The 26350-nt window shown below is 31.7% G+C and overlaps 4 protein-coding genes across 5 annotated transcripts; 2 read left to right on the forward strand and 2 right to left on the reverse strand.

Annotated features, from left to right (window-relative positions):
• Nucleotides 1-781: 781 nt before the first annotated feature.
• Nucleotides 782-2273, reverse strand: LOC108321251 (protein WUSCHEL). The gene is made up of 3 exons (XM_017552947.2): nucleotides 1812-2273; nucleotides 1638-1735; nucleotides 782-1141 (listed from the first exon to the last, which is right to left on the reverse strand). Exons 1-3 carry the CDS (start codon nucleotides 2203-2205, stop codon nucleotides 782-784), a joined length of 852 nt encoding a protein of 283 aa, XP_017408436.2. The 5' UTR covers nucleotides 2206-2273.
• Nucleotides 2274-12248: 9975 nt separating this feature from the next.
• On the forward strand, nucleotides 12249-15585 carry LOC108321242 (uncharacterized). The gene is made up of 3 exons (XM_017552935.2): nucleotides 12249-12431; nucleotides 13659-14521; nucleotides 15130-15585. The coding sequence occupies exons 2-3, from the start codon at nucleotides 13662-13664 to the stop codon at nucleotides 15302-15304; spliced, it is 1035 nt and encodes a 344-aa protein (XP_017408424.1). The 5' UTR covers nucleotides 12249-12431; nucleotides 13659-13661; the 3' UTR covers nucleotides 15305-15585.
• A 2139-nt stretch (nucleotides 15586-17724) lies between these two features.
• On the forward strand, nucleotides 17725-20117 carry LOC108321262 (transcription initiation factor TFIID subunit 14b). Of its 2 annotated transcripts, XM_017552959.2 has the most exons (6): nucleotides 17725-18063; nucleotides 18215-18303; nucleotides 18393-18614; nucleotides 18919-19106; nucleotides 19206-19327; nucleotides 19785-20117. In XM_017552959.2, exons 1-6 carry the CDS (start codon nucleotides 17941-17943, stop codon nucleotides 19878-19880), a joined length of 840 nt encoding a protein of 279 aa, XP_017408448.1. In that variant the 5' UTR covers nucleotides 17725-17940; the 3' UTR covers nucleotides 19881-20117. The 2 variants fall into 2 exon arrangements, with proteins under 2 accessions (XP_017408448.1, XP_017408449.1); XM_017552960.2 differs by lacking the exon at nucleotides 18215-18303.
• A 452-nt stretch (nucleotides 20118-20569) lies between these two features.
• Nucleotides 20570-21936, reverse strand: LOC108321272 (WEB family protein At2g17940). Its single transcript, XM_017552972.2, has 2 exons — nucleotides 21646-21936; nucleotides 20570-21365 (listed from the first exon to the last, which is right to left on the reverse strand). Exons 1-2 carry the CDS (start codon nucleotides 21766-21768, stop codon nucleotides 20895-20897), a joined length of 594 nt encoding a protein of 197 aa, XP_017408461.1. The 5' UTR covers nucleotides 21769-21936; the 3' UTR covers nucleotides 20570-20894.
• Between the last annotated feature and the right edge of the window lie 4414 nt (nucleotides 21937-26350).

Genomic DNA, 26350 nt, shown 5'->3' on the forward strand with positions numbered 1-26350 from the left:
TTAGTTCATGTTTAATTCAGATTCTTTTTGTCAAACTATAATATTTTGGTGTTAAAATGTATAACATGTAATTCATTGTGAAAATTGAGAAAACACACAAATAAACCTAATCGATAAAGTGATAACCTAAAATTGTAATAGTTCTAAAATAAGTGAAAATTGAGGTGGTATCTCCATTGCTCAATGATAATGATAGTCCTAAATGAGAAAAAAATGTTCTATTTTAAATTATGTGTTAGTGTGTATCAAAACTTAATACAATAGATGCAGTCATATTGTTTACCTTAAGCTAAAACAATAAGTCATAAAAAATCACAGGATTTAAGGTCAAAAAACATGACAATAGCTGCATGCATAGATTAAGTATTGTTCTTTGTTTTATGTATGGTCAGTTTCAGATAAGCTTATCTTCCATCATCACTATTATTAATTATTGTTGTTCTAAAGCCAATCATTTCAATTAGCAAATTAATGAAAGAATGTTTGGGAAGATGGACAAAATAAGATAACTATGATTAATTAGTCAGTGTCAGTCCATTAAGTTCTCTGCTCATGACATGTGTCAGTTTGGGAACAGCTCTTCAACCGAACACAGTTAGAGATCATTACATTTGTCCACTGATTAAACATAACTGACTAAACATGCACACAGAGACATTAATAACTACAATTAATCTTAACATGATAACTAATTAGGAAAGTTTATCATCATCATCATCATCTGCTTATATAATTATAATAATGACTAAGTTGAGTGTATATATATAATATACATGAATACTTAAGCTAAATCTGGAGATCTGCGAGTGTAGGAGTTGAGACTGAGCTCCAAAGAAGCACGAGAACCATTCTTGAAGCCGTCTTCAGAATGATACCAGCCGTTTCCATCATAGTTGTAAGAATTATTAGACTTGAGGTTGCAATAGCCATGAATGTCCTCACCGTGCATAGGGAATAAAGGGAGAGTTTCAATCTCAGCAGCACCATCCTCTTCTTGTTCTTCTTCCAGGGTTTCTTCAGTTGGCCTTATTTTTCCAAAGAAGTTGGCGTAGGGTGAGGAATAAGGATCCACGCCAACCCATCCCAAGTTGTGGTTTATTCCAACATGGCCACTGCTACCCCCAGCAGATATTGAACAGTCCTGAAAAATTATAAGGGTTTAAAACAAATGAAGAATTAATCAACACTTACACTTGATTGAAATGGTTTAATAACTCTGTACAAAACATTTTTCTAAATCTGGTGAGCTACTGTTTGAACTTTGTATTCTATCTGTATTCACTCTTACGAGCTGGTGGCTTCAACATAAATGTAGTTTTATTTCATGAAAAAATTTTCACACATTGCTTTGTCGTTTTAGAAGAGTGAAGAGATCGGTGGGGTTGGCTCTTCCTTTTATGGAACTTTCAAGGAATGAACAGTGTAAAGGACTGATTGTCGCTACATTTTGTTGTTAAAGATCATCACTTACTTGTGCACTGCACATGGACTGTGATGGATCATGGATATTAGTTTCCATTTTAATGCATCACAAAGCTAAATTTGCATTGATGAGCAACGGTAGGAGAGTAAAAAATTACAGAAAGTCTTTGAGGCTAATATGTAAAATCCAAAGTTAAGAGTCGTTTATAACTTACCCTAAAACTTTTCTCCATGGGCACAGAACCATAGCCATAATTCCCCATCTGTCCGACAGTAATGATCTCAACAGAAGAAGATGATGCAGAAGAGATCCCTGGATATATAAGCACAATAAAAGGTGAGAGACATAGTAAAAGAGTATATAGTTGAGAAATGAAGAGAGGGTTTACCCGTAGAAGAAATGTTAGAATAGTTGGTATGAATAGGAGGATCTTGATCAGGTTTCCAAGGAAGAGCATTAGATGGGGCAGGAGGTCTTTGCATGGGCACATTATCAGAAGTGAACCTTTTCTTCTGCCTTTCTCGAGCTTTGTGGTTCTGGAACCAATAAAAGACATTCTTGCCTTCAATCTTACCGTACTGCCTCAGCCTAGCAGAGATCCTCTGAATCTGTTCTGCACTTGGGGATCTAATTCCATTGTTGTAGTAAAGGTCCTTCAATATTCTAATCTGGTCGGTTGTGGGAGTCCACCGTGTACTACTTTGCCTGCTGAGAAAGCCCCCTTTTCCACTGGCACCCTCGTCGTTTGGTTGGCTCCCTTGTGGTTGTTGAGGTTCCATCATGGAGTGGAAACAAAGACAAGGCAACAAAAAAGAATGTTGTTTGTTGGATAGAGAGAATGAGAATGAGAATGAGAATGAGAAAGAGAATGAGAGGGTAGGTAAGGTGAGGAGGGAGAGTGCATGAATTGAATTGGAGGAAATGAAGGTGATCGAGGCGATGATATGAACTTATTATAATAGGTGTCATTATAGATGAGGCACAGGCACATAGTACATGGAGTGATAAAGAGAGAAAATCACAAAAAATATCTGGGAGATAAGGACTGAGGTTGACAGAGTGGTGTTCATAAAAAGGGAAGGGACAAAAGAGAGCTTAGAAAGTGAGGGTACTATCAGGAATTACTTGGACGAAAAGGCATGACCAGGTATATGTGAAATAAAGTAGAAAAAGGTAGAAAAATATATGAAATGATATATTGGATGAAAGGAAAGCAAAAAAGTAGATGTTCTGAATGAAAGAATGAATGAATGGCAATGGAATGGAATGATGCGGGTTGTCATTTGGGAGTTCAATAGGTTCTTCTTTTCATGGAGCCGAGAGATATCACATATGGCCCCTACACACATGTGTATATACATGTACAAAACCCTACTCTATATGCTACCAAGATATACTGTACTTATATATCAACAAGCATCTACATCTTATGTTCATCTTTGTGGACGTTGAGGGAGGGCAAAAATGTATTTCTCAACTTCTCATCATTCCCAACCAATGCATCAACAAGCATGTACATGTTATGTTATGTTCATACATCCAATTTTCTTGTTTTTCCTTTTTGCTTTTTTATAATTTGAAGTTGTACTTGTGAAGTAGATGATGCGTGTGCAACCAAGACTACACCCTATGTGACAAAGATTTTGAAAATATACAGTGTTGAAAGAAAAGGGATATCCTAAAAGCTCATTTCTAATTCTTTCTTCGCATGCCTGAACTTTCAACACAACAGCAGTCACCAAAAACAGAAAAATAAAGTAAACACTTCTTCTCAAACTCTGTTTTGGTTATATGTACCTTTCAACTTATTAATCCTCAACCACACAAAATTCATTTTCTTCTGTCAACTCTTTCTTCTCCATCATTTTATGTCCATTTTCACATTTTTCTATTTTCAATTATTTTCACAATCGTATCCTTATTTATTGATAACTATCCTCCTCCACCGTAACATTGCAGATTTCTAAACTACTACCACTCTGTAATAAATTAATAAATAAAATAAATTATCCATGTCCATAATTTTATGTACTGATACACTGGGTCATGTCATGGCATGTGGGTGCGTACATATGCTTCTCTTGGGACATTATAGTTTTATACATATTTAACTCGAAAATTTAAAAAAAAAAATAGTAATAAAAAAGACATGTATGTAGTAGGGAAATGAAAAGAGAAGAAGTGGCCAGTGCTTTTTGGGTTCCCTCTCGTGCATATAAGTCTACAGTAAAATAGTACCATTGTACAAGTTTTACATAAAAACGAACCAATCAGGGAAACTAGTGTGGATGGAACTATTCAATCTTTCCTTTCTGAACTCATTCTGTTGTAACAGTCTGGTTCATTTGATGTTTGATACAAAACAAAAACATTGGAAACAATATACTACTGATTTGAACGTTATTCAATCCTTGGTGTACGTGTCTCAATGTTTCAACTTTTTCAGATTGCATAATTTGCTTGATTTTGACACCGCCATCATGAGATTTGGCTTTCCTTATCATGCATTTACATGGCAATCTCTCTCACGCACACACAGATTATTGTTCATTTTATTTTTAAAAGCTCACATTCTTCTTCTCTTTGATTTAGCAGCAACACTTCATTTTTCAACCCAATCTCTCTCCTCCAAAATCCTCCTCAAGTGCTTACCTCATAAGCTAGAGAAACCTCACAGCCGCAGTGGTACACTCCCTAGTCTTACGGGTAATCATCTTCTTTGCACTAATTTTCTTCCCGTATCTCCAAACATACATCACAAAGATCATTCCATATCTCTCTCTCTCTCCTTAGCCTTCTACGTCTACTGCTCTCATTTTCTTTTCCTTTTTCTTCTTTCCATCTTATACAACCATATAGAGTAAACTCCTAACCTTTTGTCCTCAACTTTTCATTTTCTTTGTATTCTCTATCATCTACATTCAAATCCCCACGTAATATTTTCTCAAGCTTCTAAAGTAAATAGTTGCTTTCATCAGTTAAACATATATAAATGCTAGTTTTTGTGTGATATGATTTTGGTTCTGCAAACAAACAAAGCACATCAGAAACGGGAACAACCTAGTCCAACCTTCAACCTCTTTGACACACATCAAAACGGAAACAAAAAACCCCACTTTTGTTCGGTCTATCATTCAATTCAACAATTTTCTCAACTCTTCTAAAAGTTCAGCATAAATAAAACAAATTCACAAATGTACTATATGAAATATATCGATTGGAGTTAATGGTCATTCATGAATAATTATCAGGTATTAATAGCTCAGATTACCTCACGTTTTACAAATATAAGCTATTAATTATTGATTATATAAGGTATAATCATCTTTTTCTGTCCTAATAAAATATAGATCCCTCTATGAATAATTGTCACGTTCTACCGACTTTTAATTTTAAATTATAAATTATAAAATATTATGCACAGGATGGTTCAGAGTTGCTTTCAACCTTATTAAGTTCTACCGACTCTTAGTTTTAAAATTATAAATTATAAAATATAATGGACATGATGGTTCAGAAATGCATTCAATCTTGTCAAATTCTACCAACTCTTAATTTTAAATTATAAATTATAAAATATTATGCACAGGTGGTTCAGAAATGCGTTCAACCTTGTCAGGTTCAACCCGACTCTTAATTTTAAATTATATAAAATATTATGCACAGGATGGTTCAGAGCTGCGTTCAACTTTGTCAGGTTCTACCGACTCTTAGTTTTAAATTATAAAATATTATGTGCAGGAAGGTTCATACCTCCACTGGGTTAGGTTCTACCAACTCTTAATTTTAAATTATAAATTATAAAATATCATGTGCACAAATGTTCAGACCTACCTTCAACTGTGTCAGGTTATAATGGCCGCTCGAGGAGAAGTCAGAAAAAAGACTTCAGAAATCCCCGCTCAACGCAGGAAGTCAGAAAAATGACTCCTGCTTCAAGCCGCTCGGGGGAAGTCAGAAAAAATGACCTCGCTCAACGTAGGAAGTCAGAAAAATGACTCATGTCTCAAGCCGTTCGGGGGGAAGTCAGAAAAATGACTTCAGAAATCTCCGCTCAACGCAGAAAAATGACTCCTACCTCAAGACCGCTCGGGGTTAGTCAGAAAAATGACTTCAGAAATCCCGGCTCAACGCAGGAAGTCAGAAAAATGACTTCTGCCTCAAGACCGCTCGGGGGAAGTCAGAAAAATGACTTCAAAAATCCCCGCTCTCAACGCAGGAAAGTTAGAAAAATAACTTTTACCTCAAGCCGCTCGGGGGAAGTCCGAAAAAGGGCTTCAGAAATCCCCGCTCAACACAGGAAGTTCGAAAAAGAACTCTTATCAGTCAACTACTCAACAGGTTCAGCTTTGTCAAGTTCCAATGCCTTTTCATTATAAAAATAAATTATAAAATATTGAAGCCTTTACTTTATTTTATTTAAAAGCATATTTTTTTGAGTGAAAATCTCTTGCACAGGAAAAAGTGTCAAAGAGAACTCTTAGCATTTTCTGTTCAGTCTATTCAGTCTAGGGAACAGATCCAAAGAACTCTTAGAGTTCGCCGCTCGGTACAGAGAACAATGAAGACTTAAAACATCGAAGATAGACTCCCTAAATACAACGTGAACGACCTCTTTTAAAGCTCATAATAATCCCTACGCACCTCTTTCGAATAAAAGAGCTTGCTTGGGGGCTTATGTACTATATGAAATATACTGATCGGAGTTAATCATTCATGGGCAATTATCAGTATTAATAGGTCAGATTACCTTACGCTTTACAAATATACGGTATTAATTATTGATTATTGGGTTTGAGTCCCTAAAAATATACTCATAACTAATCAATGGATTTGACTGCCACAAACTCTATAAATAATACAACTGATGTTAGGTACAATCATCATTTTCTATTCTAATAAAATATAAACATCTTTATGAAACATATTTGATTTGAGCATTGGAGTGTCTTTTGGAGGTCAACAACCCATTAGAGTGGATCGTGTTCTCGGAGAGGATTAAAGATCAAAAGAGAGCATAACAAAGAAGGACAACCGACCCTCAGACCAATTCATCTCAAGAAGTTTAACATGTAAGAAGTGGATCTAAAGAACTCGACGTGAAAAAAAATCGACATGGTCTAAAATATCGACCTATAAAACTTAACTTGTAAAATATAGGCATGGAGAGTTTGATATGTAAGAGCTCGATAAAATAAAGTCAGTCTACTTGTAAAAGGTCGACTAAACGAATATACGGTACAAGTAATAAGTTGAAAATATGTGATTTTTAATAAGTTGAATGCGTATCTTCTTAAAATCCCTTAAAAAGAGAGATAGGCTGGAAGTGAGAGTTGAGACATGACATTAATTAAGGTTGAAGTTTTGCAAATTTCAATTTCATACCTGTAATTGCCTTAATAAGTTTTTATGATTTGTAAACACGACGAGGCTTTTGTACAAAATCAGAACAAAGGAATTTGACAGCAAGAACGAACCCATGCGCGTGGGCTTTCTTCTTGTACTTAAGTTTTTATTCTTTTTTCTGTGAATATTAATGAAATGTTATTTATTTTATAACATCCTCTGCAGATTCCTTTTCCGATTGATGAAAACATTGAAAAGTCTAGTCGTGTATCAGATTTCAGACTTTCATCGAGCTGAATTTTCAATTGTTGCCCCCGAGACATACTTGCTTGCAATGCATCATTACATTCTCCCTAATTGTTAGAATTAATTATTCTCCACTACTTTTTATAGGTGTTATTAAAATTATTTTAAATTTGTTTGTTAAATTTTTTGTATTATCTATTATCATTATACTATTGGATTATTTATTATTGGTATAAAAATAAGAGATGAAAATTGTGCATCATTTTAACTAAATATAAGATAAATTTATATTATATAAATAAATAAAATTTTTATTTTATAAAATTAAATTAGTAAGGTTGAATTAAATTTAAAGTTAAATTTTTTTTAATAATTTTTTTCTTTAATTAAATAAATAAAGTTTTGCTTTCAAAGGATTTTAAGTGGTTATATCCTTTAAAAATGGTAGCATGTTACTAGTAGGTTACTTCTTCTTTTTATGCTCAGTTGTTTTTAATAAAGTTATAGATAAGTTATTTTTAAATGATAATATGAACAATTAAAAAATTATAAAGTAAAATGTTATATAAACAAAATAAGTGTTTGATCTTAACATAGTACTATATTTTTTTCACAATAAATTAATTAGAAACCATTTTAGTTATGATTTTGAAAATGATCATGAAAAATAACATTTTTTACTCCATATATATAGTTAAGTTATTCTATTTAAAATTATAGATTAGTATGTATAAAATATTAGGTAAGTAGATTCAGAACCTGTTGCAGTTCATAAATATGAGGCTACCATGGACGAATCAAATCCACAACTGATGGACCTCCAAAATGCACAAAAGCCCATTCAAATAACGAACGTGTCAGGGTTAACTTCGTTTGAGGGTTAGCCCTAAACCACCCACCGGCACATTTTAATAAAATTTCAAAATTATTCTTTATATTTTAAAATATTTTACATTCTCATTTTTTTTTAACGGACGTTGACATCCATTCTAGAAAAAATTCTTCAATGGATATATCATATCCATGTGGGTTGAGTTTTTTTTTTTTTAGTTTTTAGTTTATTAATTTATTGTATTTTAAATTAATATATAAATATTATTTAATTTTTTAAATTTATTACGTAATTATATATAAATTAATTTTCTTTTATTTAATAAAATTATTATTATTAATTTAATTTATGCATTATTATTTAAATAATTATTTAAATATTTTTTATAAATCTACTTAAACGGATGTGGCGGTATTTATTGAGGTTTTTTTTTTAATTTTTAGTTTATTATTAATTTATTATATTTTAAATTAATATATAAATATAATTTAATTTTTCTTAAATTTATTACGTAATTATATATCAATTAATTTTATTTTATTTAATAAAATAATAATTATTAATTTAATTTATGTATTATTATTTAAATAATTATTTAAATATATTTTATAAATCTACTTTAACGACTGTGCTACATCCGTTAACAGATGTGGCGACATCCGTTGAATTTTATTTTTTTTTAAGTTTTTAGTTTATTAATTTATTGTATTTTAAATTAATATATAGATATTATTTAATTTTTTTAAAATTTATTATGTAATTATATATAAATTAATTTAATTTTATTTAATAATATAATTATATTAATTTAATTTATGTATTATTATTTAAATAACTATTTAAAGATTTTTTATAAATCTACTTAAACGGATCGTTGAGGTTTTTTTTTTTAGTTTTTAGTTTATTAATTTATTATATTTTAAATTAATATATAAATATTATTTAATTTTTTTTAAATTTATTACGTAATTATATATGAATTAATTTAATTTTATTTAATAAAATTATTATTATTAATTTAATTTATGTATTATTATTTAATAAATTATTTAAATATTTTTTTATAAAATTACTTAAACGGATGTGCCACGTCCGTTAACGAATGTGGCCACATCCATTAAGGTTTTCTTTTGTTTTTTAAATAAAAACAATAAACTAAAATATAAATTATGTAAACGGATGTCAACATCCTTTGAAGGTAAAACGGATGCTGACATACGTTTTATAACAAAGACAAATTAGGTATGGAGTGGTACATGGAACATTTGGTGGTGGTGGAGGGAGCAACACTCCCTCCTTTTGAGATAAACAATAATATCACAATGTTAAACCTCGTTATCCAATATACATAGAGTTTCATATATGAGATCAAGAACAAGTTGGATTGTGTTATGTGTTTGAATGTTGTCCAAAAGTTTAAGTGATATTAAATTGTTCGTTTAAATAATTTAGAAGGTATAAATATTCTTATATCAAAATCAGTTTAATATTTGACCGTTTAATAATTAATGCAATAATAAATGTATATATATTCTCTTCTTATTTCAAATTTTTATTTATAAGTTTTAATGTAAATTTTTAATTAATATTGATCTAATTATACTCTAATTGTGTTTAATTATATTTTATTTTTAAATTGATTAATATTATTTGGTGGTTCGAAAACAATTATGATCAATCAATTTGTTTGATGATCGACCATATTCACTATAACTCGCTAGACGATCCGAGTTATAACTGATTGTCTGATCTATGACTGACTAAATGATCATATGATACACATAGTTAAGATGAATAATAAAAATTATTTGTAATTTTATGAAATATGTAAAGATAGATAAATAAGATGATAGTAAATATCCATATATCCATATTCAATATATATATATATATATATATATATATATATATATATATATATATATATATATATATATATATATATATATATATATATATATATATATATATATATATATATATATATATATATACGCCTGTTTTTCAGTTGATACGTTTTAGCAATGTGTACCAGGTTTTAGTAGACAAAAATACCCTTATATATCATGAATTCTAAGTTTTAAGGTTAAACTCCCAAACCCTTACTTACCTCCCTCATTCTCTCAACCTTTTCTCTTTCATCTCTCTCACTCTAACATTTTCTTTGTCACCCTACTGTATCCCCAAGTGAAAAAATCAGAAACATTCGTCGTTAAACAATTTGCCTTTGTAAAGAGTTAAGTCATTGGCATATTCGCCTTGAGGCAAATGTTCATTCAAGATCTCTTTAATTTTATCATATTCACTAACCTCTCTAATTTCATCATCTGCATCATCTCTAAGAAAAACCCTCTAAGCCAATTACTTTTGAAAATTAGATAAGACAAAAATTATAAAATGAAAACTCATTATAAAATCATTTATTTAAGAAATTGTTTAACCACTGAGTGTTTCTGGTTTTTTCTAGGCCAATTACCAATTTCTTTGGATGTCATTATGCTTATGAGAATTAGATAAAATTAGATAAGACAAAAATTATAAAATGAAAACCCATTATAAAATCATTTTTTGTAATAAATTGTTTAATAACGAGTGTTTCTGATTTTTTCCAAACCAATTACCAATTATTTCATATGTCATTATGCTTGTGAAAATTAGATAAAATTATATAAGACAAAAATTATAAAATGAAAACTCATTATAAAATTATTTTTTGTAAGAAATTGTTTAACAAGGAGTGTTTCTGATTTTTTTACAGTTGGGGTACGAGAGAGAAAATGCTGGAATGAGAGAGATGAAAGAGAAAGGGTTGAGAGGAATGAAAGAGGTGAGTAAGAGTTTGAGGTTTTTTTTAGTTTTGAGAATGAAAATTATTAAAATACCCTTAACCTTAAAACTTATATATAAGGGTATTTTTGTCTACTAAAACCCGATACAAATTGCTAAAATATACCAACTAAAAAACAAACAGACTTACGCGTGTTAGCAAACCATATATATATATATATATATATATATATATATATATATATATATATATATATATATATATATATATATATATATATATATATATATATATATTAAAAATATACAAATGTATGAAGTAGTAAATGAAAGTCATATCACAATCCACTTTCACATATATTTAATTTTTTAATATAAGATAATATATTTTTACATACTTGACACATTATTTTTCATTTTTATTGTAAATATTATACTAAATAAGTATAGATATGTTAAATTACCATTTTCCTTTTAACATAGTTTATTTGGGTGTTAGAAGAAACAACCTATTTTCAATCATAGATTGCACTTGAATTTTCAAAAAGCATCCACCCAGTTTTCATAGATAAACAAGGAAAATACAGAGGATAAAAGCTTGGTTGAAATGAAGGTAACTTTCAATGCTCCATTCAATAGATAAAATAATGGTGGGAGTGAAAAACCACAGTGAATACTCATACTTTTTTTATTATATAATCATCCTATAATTGATTATAATATAAAAAAAAAAAACACAATGAAGTTGTCATGATATACCATTTTTATGTTATTTTAATTTGTTTAGATAATCATGTTTTTCATGTATTGGTTGTCATTAAATTTGCTTTTACTAACAAAACAATTGAAACCTAAGAATAAGGTAGAAAGGAAGTTATTCATCAACAACAAAGAGACTAAACAATGACGCTGAAGGATAGAATGAATTTTTACATTTATGAGACTAAATAATTCATTTTTAAACATTAAAAAAAGATATGCATTTGAAGCATCTTCAAGTTTTAGACAGAATTATGTGATAAAAAAAATGTAAAGTTTGTTCGCTAAGCAAAGGGGCAAGGAACCAATGTTTTGGTGTAGTTAGCTTTTAGCTATCAAAACTACTTTGTGATTAAGCCGTTAAGTACTCATTTTTTGAAAAAAAAAATGTAGCACTTGGTTTTTCAACAATTTACCAACTACAAGGCTGTCCGGAACTTCTCAATTACTTCAAACTTGCTACTCAATGTTTTAGGAAAACTCTTTTTGTTTATAATATTCGAAAAATTAGTTTTAAATGTTAACAACTATTATTATAGTTATTATTTTTATGTATTAAATAGCAATGTTAAACTTAGCTCATTTTATGAATAAGAAAATACATTATTATGGACTAAACACATGATAATGGTATAAAATTTAAAATATGTTATCAATAAGTTATTATCCATAATGTCGTATTAATTTTATTAAAGTTTGTAATAATAATTATTGTTGAGTGTGAAATAAGTTATTATAAATCAATAAAAAATGTTGATATAATTCATAAAATAATTATTAAGAGATTAAGAAACATCCTATACTAAGATTTATCATGGAATGGCTTAGTATAGAGTATTAGACTAATTTACCTTCATTTCAAGGAAGTAAGAAAAAAAAAACATTTTCAAAGGTAAAGCAGCAAACTGTTGCGGACAGCAGATTCTGGTTCTCATCGCCTTTTTTTTCTGTTTTCATGTAAGTGAGAAGACGATCCAACTCAGACCTGTAATATTCATTCCACTCAACCGATCTTCACTTTTTTTCTTGTCAAAGCAGGTGCTCCTCTTACCTTCTTATTTGCTTGATTGCTTTGTTGTACTTTAATCCCCTTTTTCCAGATTCCACAATTGTAATCACTTTTGTTATCTTTAAGCATTCAATTTCCTGTTTTAACACTTTTGGGGGGATATTCGGTCTCAACTTTGTTCCTTTGATTATGGGTCGGGGTAAAATTTTGATTTTTTCCCCTTCCACTACAAGATCAGTTTAGAGAAAGGGGCGAGATCTTTTGATTTTTGAAATACGTTTGATTCTTTTACTGCAATGAGATTGTTCAGAGTTTTGTTTTCTTAGTTCATTTTGTTTGGTTAACAATTCGAAGTGCTGTTTTGATCCTGGGCGGTGCTTGTGTTGCTCACCAAACTTTGCTGAATTGACTACAGCTTAAAATCCAAGCTTAAGTTAATTTTAAGTAAAAAGGAGAGAGAGAGAGAGAAATGTTTTCCGAGGTTATAGCTCACAGGAGTTAACAGCTGGGTTAAGCTTACTTGTGTTTTTCTGGCTGCTTTATAGTGTCAGAAACACTAATTATTATTTATTTGTCTGTTTATTATTATTTATTTTTTCCCGCTTGAACGATTTTCTCTGTCTGTGAGATCTAGCTTCAAACGTAATGGTAGTGTCTCTATGTCAAAAAACATTGATTGAGTCAACTGTTTGTGTGTGCTGTAAGTTGAAGACATAAACCATTGCTAACCAGGTAATGCGTGACGTAGAAGTCTGATTCCAAGAGGTTTGATATCAGACGAACGAGATGTTTGTCTTTTATTTGTATTACAATATTTTAGTACTTCTAGTTCATATAGGTGGATGCTATTAACTTTTTGAAGCTTCAAAGAAGCAAAGTATATAGATTTTGTCCTTGTTGCTTTCCCGGAGACGTTATTTTTAAACATGTTAAAGTTCTTGGGCGTATTCATGGTACTTGTGTTTGAAATGAGGACACTGGCAGACATGTATCTGAATAAAGCACAAATGGATTTACCTTTGTTTGCTTTGTTTTAATATGTATTTGAACTTACTGTGCTGCATACTTCTAGTTATATAATCACTTTCAAAGCCCACTTTAAGATAACAGGTAGTATCTTCCCGATTACTCTTTGGTGGAACTTTGCCAAAGGTTTCATACGATGAAATATTGGCCTTTATTAGCTTATTCTTAACACAATACATATCCTCCATGTATATATTGTGCTCTTGACATTTCTGTGAAACACTGGACAGGGCATGGCAACAGATGAAAATGCTGACCTGTTAGATGTGAAGTCCCAGCCGAGTGAATCACACGAAACATGGAAGCAAGAGATTACAAGAAGCCAATCCGAAGTACATGTATTGCAGAAAGAATTTACAGAGGTAAAGGCTTGCAATCATGGTTCAGATGGAGAAGCAAAAAAGGAATTGGAGGTTCTTTGGCAAAGAGTCAAGACTGCTTCTACATTGTTGACTTACTTGAAATCAAAAGCTAGGCTCATGGCTGTTCCGCACCTAGCCCATGCAGCTTGTGGCATCAAACAATTGGAGGGGGTAGGCTTTGTTGACAAAAATGGGATACCATTATCAGGTTGGTCCAGCAATGTTGACCTTTCTTCATTTGATGACGCAGATGAAGAATCTTGGATGGAAATTAGCCATCACCATGGTTCCTTTGACAAACAAGATGCAGCTTATATAGGAGAGATACTCAAGTCTGTACAAATGGTTGCAGATGTGATGGAAGCCCTTGTCAAAAGAGTTTTCTTGGCTGAGTCAGAAACTGCAATAGAAAAGGGAAAAGTAAGTGTAAGTCAGGAAGAAATTAAGCGGAAGTCTACCCAGTTAGAGAACGTGTCTGTGAAATTAGAGGAAATGGAGCGTTTTGCTTTGAATACAAACAGTATTCTAAATGAAATGCGGCAGAGAGTTGAGGACTTGGTGGAAGAAACAACCAGACAGAGAGAACGAGCTGCTGAAAATGAAGAAGAGCTTTCTAGAGTGAAGCGAGAATTTGAGTCTCTGAAATCATACGTTAGTGGTCTAATCACAGTAAGAGAAACCTTGCTTTCTTCAGAGAAACAATTTCGAACTATTGAGAGGCTGTTTGAAAAGTAAGTATATTAATTGATATGAACAATATTATCACGCATCTTGATAATAACCCAAATCAAGTTGCTTGAGTTACATGCTTCAGTATGCTTCATGCTGCATTTTTGTGCTTTATATATGATTTATTTTATGTTAACTTGGCACCATGGCATCATTAAATTTTATTGGATCAGGTATTCTACTTTTGTAGAATAATGTTATGCACATGGCCGTGATCTATCTCAGACTCTTATTTAGAAGGAAAAATTCATATGACTGAAATAATCTGTGGAACCTAAGTAAATACTAACGTGGTGTCGTAGGCATATATGTGAAGCAAAAGTTTCTGGTCCATAAGTCTGTTATTATGTTAAAATAACTTAGGTCTTGTGGTGGTTTAGTGTAAAATGTTGATGACTAGGTGTGTGTGTGTGTGTGTGTTTGTATAGCCGTCAATGACTCAACGCCAATTCATGATCACCCTTCCTTTTACAAACACACCTTGACTGTGAACATCCACTCATTTGCCTATGGTTCAGTTAAACATTCATTTGAATTGTCATTTACAATGTTCATTTCTACCTCTGATATGTACATTAATTTCTTATTGCCTGATGTTCCTCTGGAGCAGGCTAGTTGCAAAGACCACTCAATTAGAGGGTGAGAAGATGCAGAAAGAGGCTGAAGTTCAGAAACTTATGCAAGAGAATGTCAGGTTGAGTGCACTGCTTGACAAGAAAGAGGCTCAACTTCTTGCATTGAATGAACAATGTAAGGTAATGGCCTTGAGTGCTTCAAACATGTAAATGCCATAGCACGTGAGGGATGGTTGCTTTGCGTTTTATGCTGACCAATGGAGGCATCTAAAGTGAAAGCTTCACTGGATGAAGAACAAGGTCCTCTCATCCAGAAGAGGCATTAAACAAGGGTTATCCATAAACATCATTAATGCCTTGATTTTATTTTCTGGTGCCATTTATTGTTGTTAAGATTGAACACAGAAAATACTTGTGCTTGGAATGTAAACTTAGCGTGCTCTTTCACGGGGAAGAAAAAAAATGAGAATGGGGTGTCTCGTTACTCCAAATACGTTGAGCCTGAATCCTAACCTCACATCATTAACTAGTTAATTAATGTCATTTCAATTAACTTTAGGGTTTAGATTCTTGAGTTTATTTCACTTGTTTATGTCATTTTCTCAAACGTTATTTGAATACTGTTTAGCTTATAATCTTTATTATTATTATTATTATTATTATATTAATATAAAAAAACGACTAAAACTAATGGATATATCACACCAGAAACTGTTAGTTAAAACTCAGATTGCTATTATAGATACTAAAACTTCGGTAAAGAACAGAAAGAGTAATTTAGTGTGGTTTTTAGTTTTTAGTTTCTCTGTATTGGTTTTCTAAATTCAATTTTAGCTATCTGATGCCCGCATTTAGCCAACGCAAGACGCTTATGTTATTTTAAGAAGAAAACTTTAATCTAATTTAGCTTTTTGCAAAATCAGTTTCTAAAATGAAATTAGCAGTCACACATATTATAAATCTGTTATCTCTACTCAAATGTGGAATCTCCAACACTATCACATTGTCATATTATAAATCTGTGTTATCTCTATTCAAATGTGAAATCTCCAGCACTATCACATTGTCCCTAAGAAGCTGCACTCAACTAATTATCAATCCGAACATGTGAAACATTAGCTGAACGCAAAGGAACATGTTGTCGATCTTCACAGCCGTGCTCATCATCAATGGGACAAGGATGAAATTTCCATGCGTGAGAATCATGCCCGTGGGGTCAAATGACTGCAACAATGTCATTGTATCTATTACTATGTCTCACGTTGCAGCTAAAAAACTCAATTCGCAACCCAACGCGTTACACTAGAACATTGAAACTCGCGACTTCGGCAATAGAGGACACAAAAAAACGCATGAACATCGCCGAAAGGTTGAAGTGTTCGAGTTTGTCACATACTTATGGGACAAAGATCAAGTGCTTGGAATTTTTTATAAAAGTGTTTCGAAATTAAGCTAAAGACTATTTAACTTCATTTTATCCTAATTATGTTTGTTTCCTAGAAATACGAAGAAGTTTGGAGAAATGAAGTCATAAAACTCATTAAACAAAGTAAACATTCATCTCTAACTTTCTATATTTGAGATGAAAGATGGTATTATAGGACTTCATAAATTTTACAAGACCACTTCTCTACTCTTTTCTCTAACGTGTTTGAGCTGTTTCTCATCTGCTTGATTTTTGGCTTTAATTCTCTTTTGTTTGATTTTCGACTAAGATTGTCCTTTGTTTGGTTTTTGGGACAAGAGATGATGTGTCTGTAAAAAATACTCTCACACTTAAGTTAGTCTTTATCTTATTCTCGAAAGAAGTCATTTGAATGGTGAAGGAATCTAAAAATTAACTTACTACTCACTCTTATTTATAAGGTTATCTTGTAATCGTTTTCTATATATTAATCATATATTTTGGTTTGGCAGGTGCATGTATGTTGTTTACTAAAAGTCGACATCCCTTGGTATCGTTCTCTCGTTGAGAGGTCGTCTCTAGTAGTAGTGCCCTTAGCCAAATGCTTGTCTTAGGTAACCTTTTTGGTGGTTCTTGGTTTGCATTCGGTTTGCAGCTAGTGGTTGTTCATTGACCCCAGACTTACAAGCTATACAGACTTTATTTTGTTCTTCTACAAAAAAATGAATTTTTTTACAAGAACATATACACGTCTTAACTCTTAAATCATTGTCACAAATACACCGGAAACAATTGTATTAAAAGTGTGAAAACTCTAAGATTTCAAACTCTAATATTTCAAACTTTACAAAATAAAAGATGTTTTATTTGAATTAGCTTAAGTGAGTAATGATCCTAAAATAAGAAGTGAAGTTATTGTTTATTAAGAATTTTCAATCATCAAAATATATGTTTTCTAATAATATTACTTTTAAATAATTATAAATATATATTCTTTTAAATTGTCTTATTATTTTATTCTAAATTAATTACTCATGAAAATAATAAAATTATATATACTTTAGTGTAATGAAAATATAACTACAACTTATTTTCAGTGATCCAAAGGTAAATTGAGACTAAATACTCTAATATATTTTCGTAAATGAGTTATTTCTTCTTCATCACCTTTTCTTTTTCTAAAAAATTTGAATTTCTTTTTTTAAGTTAAAATATCTGGATTTTGTCACGCAGATAGAGCTACCACCATTCCAGATTTTTTTTTTCAAGAGTAAAGCAAGAAAACCGAACAACTGCTGAGGATCAACAAGCAAGGCATAGTCTAGTCGTATGAATCGGGCAGTAAGAGTGCCCACAATTTCTGTAAAACCCTAAACTTCATTCTTCTGGCTTGTATCTTTCTCAATTTTGGAAAACCAAAACAATACACTGAAATTGGCAAATGTCTCACTCTCAACCGTTACCCCTTAAGAGACAAGGTGAGCATTTGTCCGATGATGGTGCTTCTGCCATTAAACCCTCACGCCTCAAAATCGCAATACCATCTGAGGATTCAGACAAGAAGGTAATCAGCTTCTATCATCAATTTCGTCAACCCTAATTCTGTCTCATTCTTCCTCTTGGTCTGGATGATTCTTTCCTTCTTGGTTTCTTTTTCCCACGTTTATGGTTTTTGGGTACCGAGTTTTTTCCCTAAAGATTTTATTTTGGTTCAGAATGCGAACAATAGGATCAAAGATGTTGAAATTTGTGTCCCAATAGTGTATGGGACCATTGCATTCTATCTTGGTAGGAAGGCCAGTGAGTAAGTTGGGTCTCTGTTTGTGTCTTTTTTCTTTTTCTTTCTTGGGTCACTGGATTTGGCTATAGTCTCTAATCCTTCGTTTCTACCAGGTCCCAGTCACACAAGTGGACAGTCTATGTACGCGGAGCTTCGAATGAAGATCTTGGGGTGGTGATTAAGCGGGTTGTGTTTCAATTACATCCTAGTTTTAATAACCCCACTAGAGTTGTGGAGTCGCCACCGTTTGAGTTGTCAGAAAGTGGTTGGGGTGAATTTGAAATAGCCATCACTCTCTATTTCCACAGTGATGTCTGTGAAAAACAGTTGGATTTGTGAGTTTCTTTTTAGGTCTTCATATTTTTCTGATTGAATAAACATCAATTTCGTTCTCGAACTATTTGAGTACATTTTAAGAATTAATTTGAAGGTTGATTTAATATGTGAGATGCTATTTAGCATGATTTCTGATACTTTTAGGGTTACTTGAGTAGTTTGTTTTACTTAGAGACTTCAGAGGAGAAAGAGCAATACGTCACACATGAAATAGATGGCTTATTCTCTACTGATTACTTGGATTTGGTACTTGGACGATCACATTATTTTACTAATTTATGTTCATGAATTTCGATATTTTAGGTATCACCATTTGAAATTATATCCAGAAGATGAATCTGGCCCCCAGTCTACAAAAAAACCTGTAGTTGTTGAATCTTATAATGAGATTGTTTTCCCTGAACCCTCTGAGGGTTTTCTTGCACGTATACAGAATCATCCTGCTGTTAATGTGCCTAGGCTTCCTTCTGGTTTGAATTTACCAAGTCCTGGTACTTTGCTTTGAATGTTATTCCTATTCCTACCATTTTTTCGAATTTTCCCCCTTAAGACTTATACCCTTAAGCTTTCCCTTATTTTGGTTTATGCAGTACAAATTGATACTATGAGTGACAAGGAGAGAGGTGACACCAAAGATCATTCTCTAAGCCAGTGGTTCTTGAACTTCTCTGAGGCGGATGAGCTCTTAAAACTTGCAGCAGCACGCCAGCAGGTTATTGTTTATTATTCAATTATTCTATCATGCCTCTTGAACTTGGCAGCTTTATTCTAGGGATTTATTAGTGGCTTTTATTCTGCATTAGTTTCTTGTGGATGCTATGCTATGTTATGCCGTTTCTTCCTGTTCCTTAAAGTAATATTATTTTATGCGCTATGAGGTTACCATATGAAAGTAAATATATTAAATTCACTGATACTGATATGCAACTAATCAAGATAATCTTTTAACAAAGTCTAGAAGGCTTTTATTGGATGGTGAAACCTAATGATTTAGTCCGTGGTTTTCACTAAATGTTTTATTTGTTTGGCATTGTTTTTGGATGCATATGAAGTGAGCACTAACTTAACTACTGCAGTTGCACATGTGGGCCTCTCTGTCTTACAGCTTGAAAGCATTATTTTAAATGTTTAGTCTTTTAACAGTTGTTGACTTTGTTGCAATGTCCTAGGTGCAAGCTCACATTGTTAAGCTGCGAAGACAATTAAGTTTGGTGGAAGGGCTACCTCAGCTGTCAAAACCACCCTCTGGTTATGAATGTACATGATTTTTCATTTTATAATTTTTTGGGCTCCCCCTTTGGGGTCAAACTTGGAAAATCAAGGATGAATAATTATGTATATAGTCCTCGTTGTAGATTGTGTTGAATATTTTTTATCTGCAGAAAATATTAAAGTTTTAGAATAACGGACATGTTTAATAGCATTTCTGCGTAAAGTCTGTATTTGGTTGTAGATGTGTATGGGTCATACTTTGATGATTATAATATTTTATGTTAAATTTATATTTAGTCTCCTGTTTAATCCTTTAAAAATCTAACTTAAATGTACATTACAATTTTGTTGTGGAGGAACGTGTTTCCTGGTATCTAGCAGAAAACCTCCTAGGCCTTTTTTTCCAGACTCATCGGTGAAAATTTTATTTATCACTTATAGTTATTACTTATTATAAAGCTTTTATCGTTGGCTAGCTTAAATCTAACAATGATGATAAGCGTGTGCTTATCATCAATACTTTTTTCTTAAAATTTAATTAATTTGTAGTTAAAATTTAATAAAATAGTTAAAAATGCTTCCATGATAAACTTTGTTTTGAGACTTACAAACATATTGTGTCGGTTTTTGTAGTGGACTTTGGCTAATGTATGCTGAGTACTCGTTACGGATAAAGGGACTTATGACTCTACAGATAAAAAAGTAAAGATTTCTGTGCTGTGTTTGGTTGTTGACCAAAAAAAAAACTAAGTGGTAGATGTAGATATATGTTACTGAGTATACAGAATACAATATACCCAAAAGCACTTTATTGTCCCATGTTCGAATTCATACTGTTCCAGAAGCTCTTGTTCTACCAAGCAAGGTCCAAAGCAGGCCAGCTCAGTAAGGAAATTAGAAGTACAAATTTACAAAATTGAGAGGGGCCAACTTTCGCCTCATAAACAAAGAACAAAAAAACGAGGGGTAATTATTAATCTGAGAAACTGAGGGCACCCAACACATGTTTGTGGAAAACTGAGAAGAATAGAGGCAAGTTAGGGAACTAAGAAGGTGAGAAGGACTTTTCAGGCTTTGGGAGAGTCAATTTCGTGGCTTCCTTTCTTTTTAGAGAAAAGCCATCCTATCAAAGGCATCAGTGGCTTCCTCTTAGTCTTCTTGACAGAAGGGGGTCTCCCAAGCAATTCACCCTTGTTAGGAATCACATGAGCAAGTGCATGAGGACTAGCGAATTTCACATATCTTCTCCTTTGGAACTCAACTGTCTCCTCATTGCTTGGTGTTTTGATTTCCACATTGGTTGCAATGAACTTGAGGTCTTCAATCTCTGGATCATCCCGTCCCTGCAGCAACCTTTTCTCCCTTGCTTTTGTGTCTTCGAGTTCTTTCTTTGTTTGTTCCAGTTCCTTCTTCAGGGACTTGATGCGCTGAACCAGCATGCTAGCTTCTTCTTTGGCTCCCTCAAGACTTTGCTTTGTTTCTTCCAGCTCAGCTGCCATTGCCCCACCTCTGGTTTGTGCACTCCCTTCAACTTGCATCTTAATCAGTCGAGACACATGCATGATGATCACGAGAAAAATTAATTAACAAACTACACACATCTTTTGCAATCCTGAGGTAATTGTTATATGCATGTTCTTAAAAGGCACAATAATATTTTAACCAAGGTAAATACATTGATACAGGAAGAGAAAACAATTAGCGATATCTAAATACACTTAATATGTATGACAAATTTGTTAACTATTGTGTCTGTTATGATTTCTCATTAACTGAAAATACATGAAAACTAAAGAGTAGAAAGAGAAATGGGAGAACCTCTTTGATCTTGTTGGCATAAATTTCCCCAACCAATACTTTTTCTCCGAACAACATAACTGCTTCTTTGACAGACTTGAATGGGGCACGAGTGTCAATCTCTGTGCGTTCCATGATCACCATTTTCCTACTGAATGTATGTTTGTTCTTGAGCTAACTAGTTGCCGAGTTGTCCTCAGTTTGTGTAGAACTAAACCGTGATAGAATGAGAAAGTTGGTAATAACGATGGTAAGATATGTATGAGAGAATGTGTGAAGACAAAGGTCCATTTAATACAACAGATGAAGGGACTAATCTTAAGGGTCATTAGTAATGTGTTTTGGTGGTGTAATAATTGGGTAACTTGAAAAGAAAATTAGTAGAATTACAAAACCTTTCTTTTCTTCGCGTCCACTTCACTGATATTTCGTTAATTGAAGTTGACAAGGGTGGTTGAACTGTCCTCATAGTTTAGTTTAGTTAGTTAGTTCAATCTGTATGATATCGAAATTTTTGATAGCATATAGTTTCTTTTTGGTTCCATTTCAGGCATTAGTGGAGCCCATGTAAAACATTTTCAGAAAGAAAATAAGACTTGGCACGTTCGTGTTCTTAAGGAGGAGAGTTTTATCATTCGAGTGCATCGTCCAAATTGCTATTTAAATAGGTATCCAACACCCTCTAGTTAGACCTACTTCCATATTTCAATCTAAACATATTTTTGTTATGATTATTGTTGTTAATACCTAATTTTAAGTTCTCTTTGGATTATTTGACCATTCTAAACTTTTGGAGCTTTTTTTTCTAAGACTAATAATATTGACAAGATAAATAGATTATTCTAGTTAAATAGTGAGTGTTAACCGTTAGACGTATTCATTAAAATATTAAACAAACATATTCAAATAATATTGTATTTATCTCTTGATTAAATATATTATTTTACTCATGAAAGAGTTTTTCTTTAGAGAAATGATATTTTACCCACTATTTCTTTATTTTATTTTTACCTACTTATTTGACAGCTCACGTGGAATTATTTTTTTGTATTTCTAATTTATTTGTTGAGCTTTGTTGGAAATAAGGAAAGACATATGGGGTGAGGGTTTAATTTGAAAAAACCTAATGTCTCCAAACTTCTTTTTTGCACAAGTCTGTTGTTGTAAAAAATAAGTGAGGAATCGATCTTTGGTGGTTGAACAATTTTTACAAATTTCATACTAATTTAACCGTTTTAGAAAAATAAATTGGTTAAAACTTTATATTATTATATTTTTATAAAATTTAATAGTTATGTATAAAAAGATTGAGACGGTTACATAAATGCATTATTGGGAAACAAAAATAATAATAAATAAAAAACTATATGTTGTATTTCGTGAAAAAGGAAAAAAAAAAACACGAAAGAAGAACTAAACCCAAAACAAATAATGAGTGAATAAAACATATTTTGCGCACCACATTGACTCAATGCAGGCACCACTCCACCAACACAAATCACCAATGTCACAGTAAAGAAGAATAGAGTGGGAAAAGGTCAGGGATAAATGAAATATTTTCCAAGGATATTCTTGGAATTTTACATTAATGATGAGTGCATGAAGAAAGATGAAAGGGTGCAGGACGTAATTCCTTTAAAATCATGTATTCATGAGATTAAATTTATGAAATCATGAGTTGATTGATAAGATCAAACAAACATTAAAAAACAAACAAGGGAAAACAATTAAATAATTAATCAATTTTGTTGAAAAGGAAAAAAAAATTACATGAATGTAACAATATTAACCTTAAAGAATAATTTGTTTAACTACTCATGAATTAATACTTATACCAAATATTAAAAAAAATATACCAAAAGATTAAAAGTGAAACATGATGTTTCTACTAATTTAGCTTTATGTATATGATTTTTCTTATTTTTCTTTGTTCTCTAATTCTAAATTTAGAACATCTAGGCTATTAAATTTTTTCCTTAAAACTAAAATATGTAAGGGTTACAAGTCAAGCATTAACATCATAATTACTTATGTGAATGGTCCTTATTTATTGATTAAAATCATTCCTTACTTAAATTATATTCAATGATTAAGGTCAAGCCTTACTTAAATGTTATCAAGGCTCGCTCAAGTTTATTTTGGCAAACAGGATTTGATTAAGTGATGAAGCTTCACTTGAACAAATGTCTTGTATGTCTAGGATTTATGTTGAATGAAAATTATTTTTTACAAAATGTTGAATATGAAATAAACAAAAAAATTAAATCACAATAATAACATTGAAATAAAATAATTAAGGAAAACTAATAAAACGTAACATTAAAGAATTATAATTGTTAAAATAATTCTAAAATTTAGGTCCAAATTATATCTAGTTAAGGGTGGGCAAATCAAACTGAACTGTATTGCACTACTACTAAAAACTGTATTGAACTAAAAACTAGTTTGTCTAAACTGAACTGCACTAAAAAACAGTTCAGTCAAACTAAACTGAATTGTTTTTTTATTTTATTTAACTGTACTAAACTGAACTATATTAAATTGCACTAAACTACAATATAATTTGAACTACTAACTATACTAAGTATACTAATTGTTAACCAAGAACTGCACTAACTATACAACACTAAAAATTACAACACTAACCAGTAAAATTACATTAATAAAACTGCATTAGTTCTAAAATTTGATTTTAACACTATCTAGTAACAAATTAATTTAGAAAGCTTAAAAACAATACAAACAATTACTATGCAAATATTCACTATGCAAAGCTGAAATTTAAAACTAGTCTCCAGAATTTGCAAGACCCATTGCCTATCCCAACTTCCGCAAAACATTTTCATCATTCCAGTACCTAAAATAAAGAGAACCACTTTAGAGGCTAATTGACATAACATATTACAGTAAAAAATAATATGGAAATGCCAAAATAGTGAGACAACAAAAATATATTTTTAGCTTTTCTAAACCTCATCATAGCCGCAGAACCACCGGTTTCTATCTGCTCCAAAATATGTTTTAGTGATGGATCCTCCTTGATGCGTGTCATTCTTTCTTCAAGCTGGTCATTATTTGATGGATTAGCAAATTTTCAAGCATGGCAGACATAGATGGATCCTATCATAGATAGTCTATATTCTATCAACTGGTAAAAGTTAGTGAAAAAAATATAAGTAAGAAGTTTACATAATAGTTACCTGCAACAATGCATTACCCAGACGCTCAAAATCCAGAGAACCACCAAGACATGTAAAAGCAAAAATTCGTAAAAATCAACAATATCTATAAGATGGTATGCGATCATAAAATGCATGAAAACATACACAACATCATTAAAAATTAACAATTAACAAGCCATAGTTATTAAGAAATAGAATTATACCAAACATACACATGATACAAATAAGAAAAAACAATACAGAGGTACTGATTTACATTGAGCAGACCAGCCATCCCCGAGAAATCAAAAGGGTTGTTTGGAAACACAGATGCATGTCCAAAAGCACCTCTTGGTCTTGCTAGAGAATCTTTAGATAACTAACAAATTGTGGCAAAACTTTAATCATCCAAATTAATAGCAGCACTTGAAGGTCCTACTTCATCTTGAGAGGTTATTTCTACAAAAATAAATGAAATATTTCATAATTTTTGAACACTTAAAATATAAATTAAAAAATATATAAATTTGTCATATAATCTCACATTGCTCAAATTTATCAAGTTCTTTAGGATCCTCATCAAAAAGTATAGAGAAAGGTGTTCATTTTAACCAATCTTGTGTGCAAACAAGCACTTCCACTATTTTAGGTGTTAGGCAACTACCATAAGGACTAACCACTCTTTCTCTTGTACTGAATGCACACTCTGATGCTACTGTAGATATAGGAATGGCTAACACCTCTTGAGCCATGTTCGCAAGGATAGGAAATCTAGTCAAGTTGACTTTCAATTGACTTTATATAAGGTTCAAGATCCTCTCTCAAATATTTATCAAGCTTTGATATATAATCAAATCTACATCCTGTAGCTCTTAGGTAGAAACTCATGCCATGAGGATCATCATCATCATCATCTAGTTGAGATTCTTGCTGGCTACTTTGAGAACCCTCCTCAATACCTTGATATTGTTCATAAAGTGTTTTTAAAGATGACAATAATTTTGATTTCGAATCACTAGCCATACTAGATTCAAATAGGTAGTCAATGAAGTAATTAACAAAATTCAACTTACTCCTAAGGTCAATCATAACAAAAATCAATAATAAGATATTAATTCCATTAGGATTTCCCCAATATTTTTCATACTTGTCATTCATCCTCATTGCCATCAATTTTATGCTCTCATCACTACTCTCAAAATATTGTCGAATCCTTTTACCAATTCCAAACACCTCTTATACATATGACTGATGACATAAGAAGAACCAGAAATGCGTAGGGCAGAGTCATAAAACATCTTTAAAAATGGTAGAATATACCTCACATATTCCCAATCCTCTTCTAGTGTCACACCACCATTACTTTTGGCCATTTCAGCACCAAATTTCTTATCTTGCATATCTAGCAAGACAAAGGCATCTTTGTACTTCAAGCTTGCCTCCAACATCAAGTAAGTTGAATTTCACCTGGTTTCAACATCAAGACAAACAATGCCTTTATAAGAAATTCCCTCTTGTTCAACACATGCCTTGAATATAGCAAATCTAGCGGGAGAAGATTTCAC

Source organism: Vigna angularis, chromosome 10 (assembly GCF_016808095.1).
Source record: "Vigna angularis cultivar LongXiaoDou No.4 chromosome 10, ASM1680809v1, whole genome shotgun sequence".
Taxonomy (NCBI): Eukaryota; Viridiplantae; Streptophyta; class Magnoliopsida; order Fabales; family Fabaceae; genus Vigna; species Vigna angularis.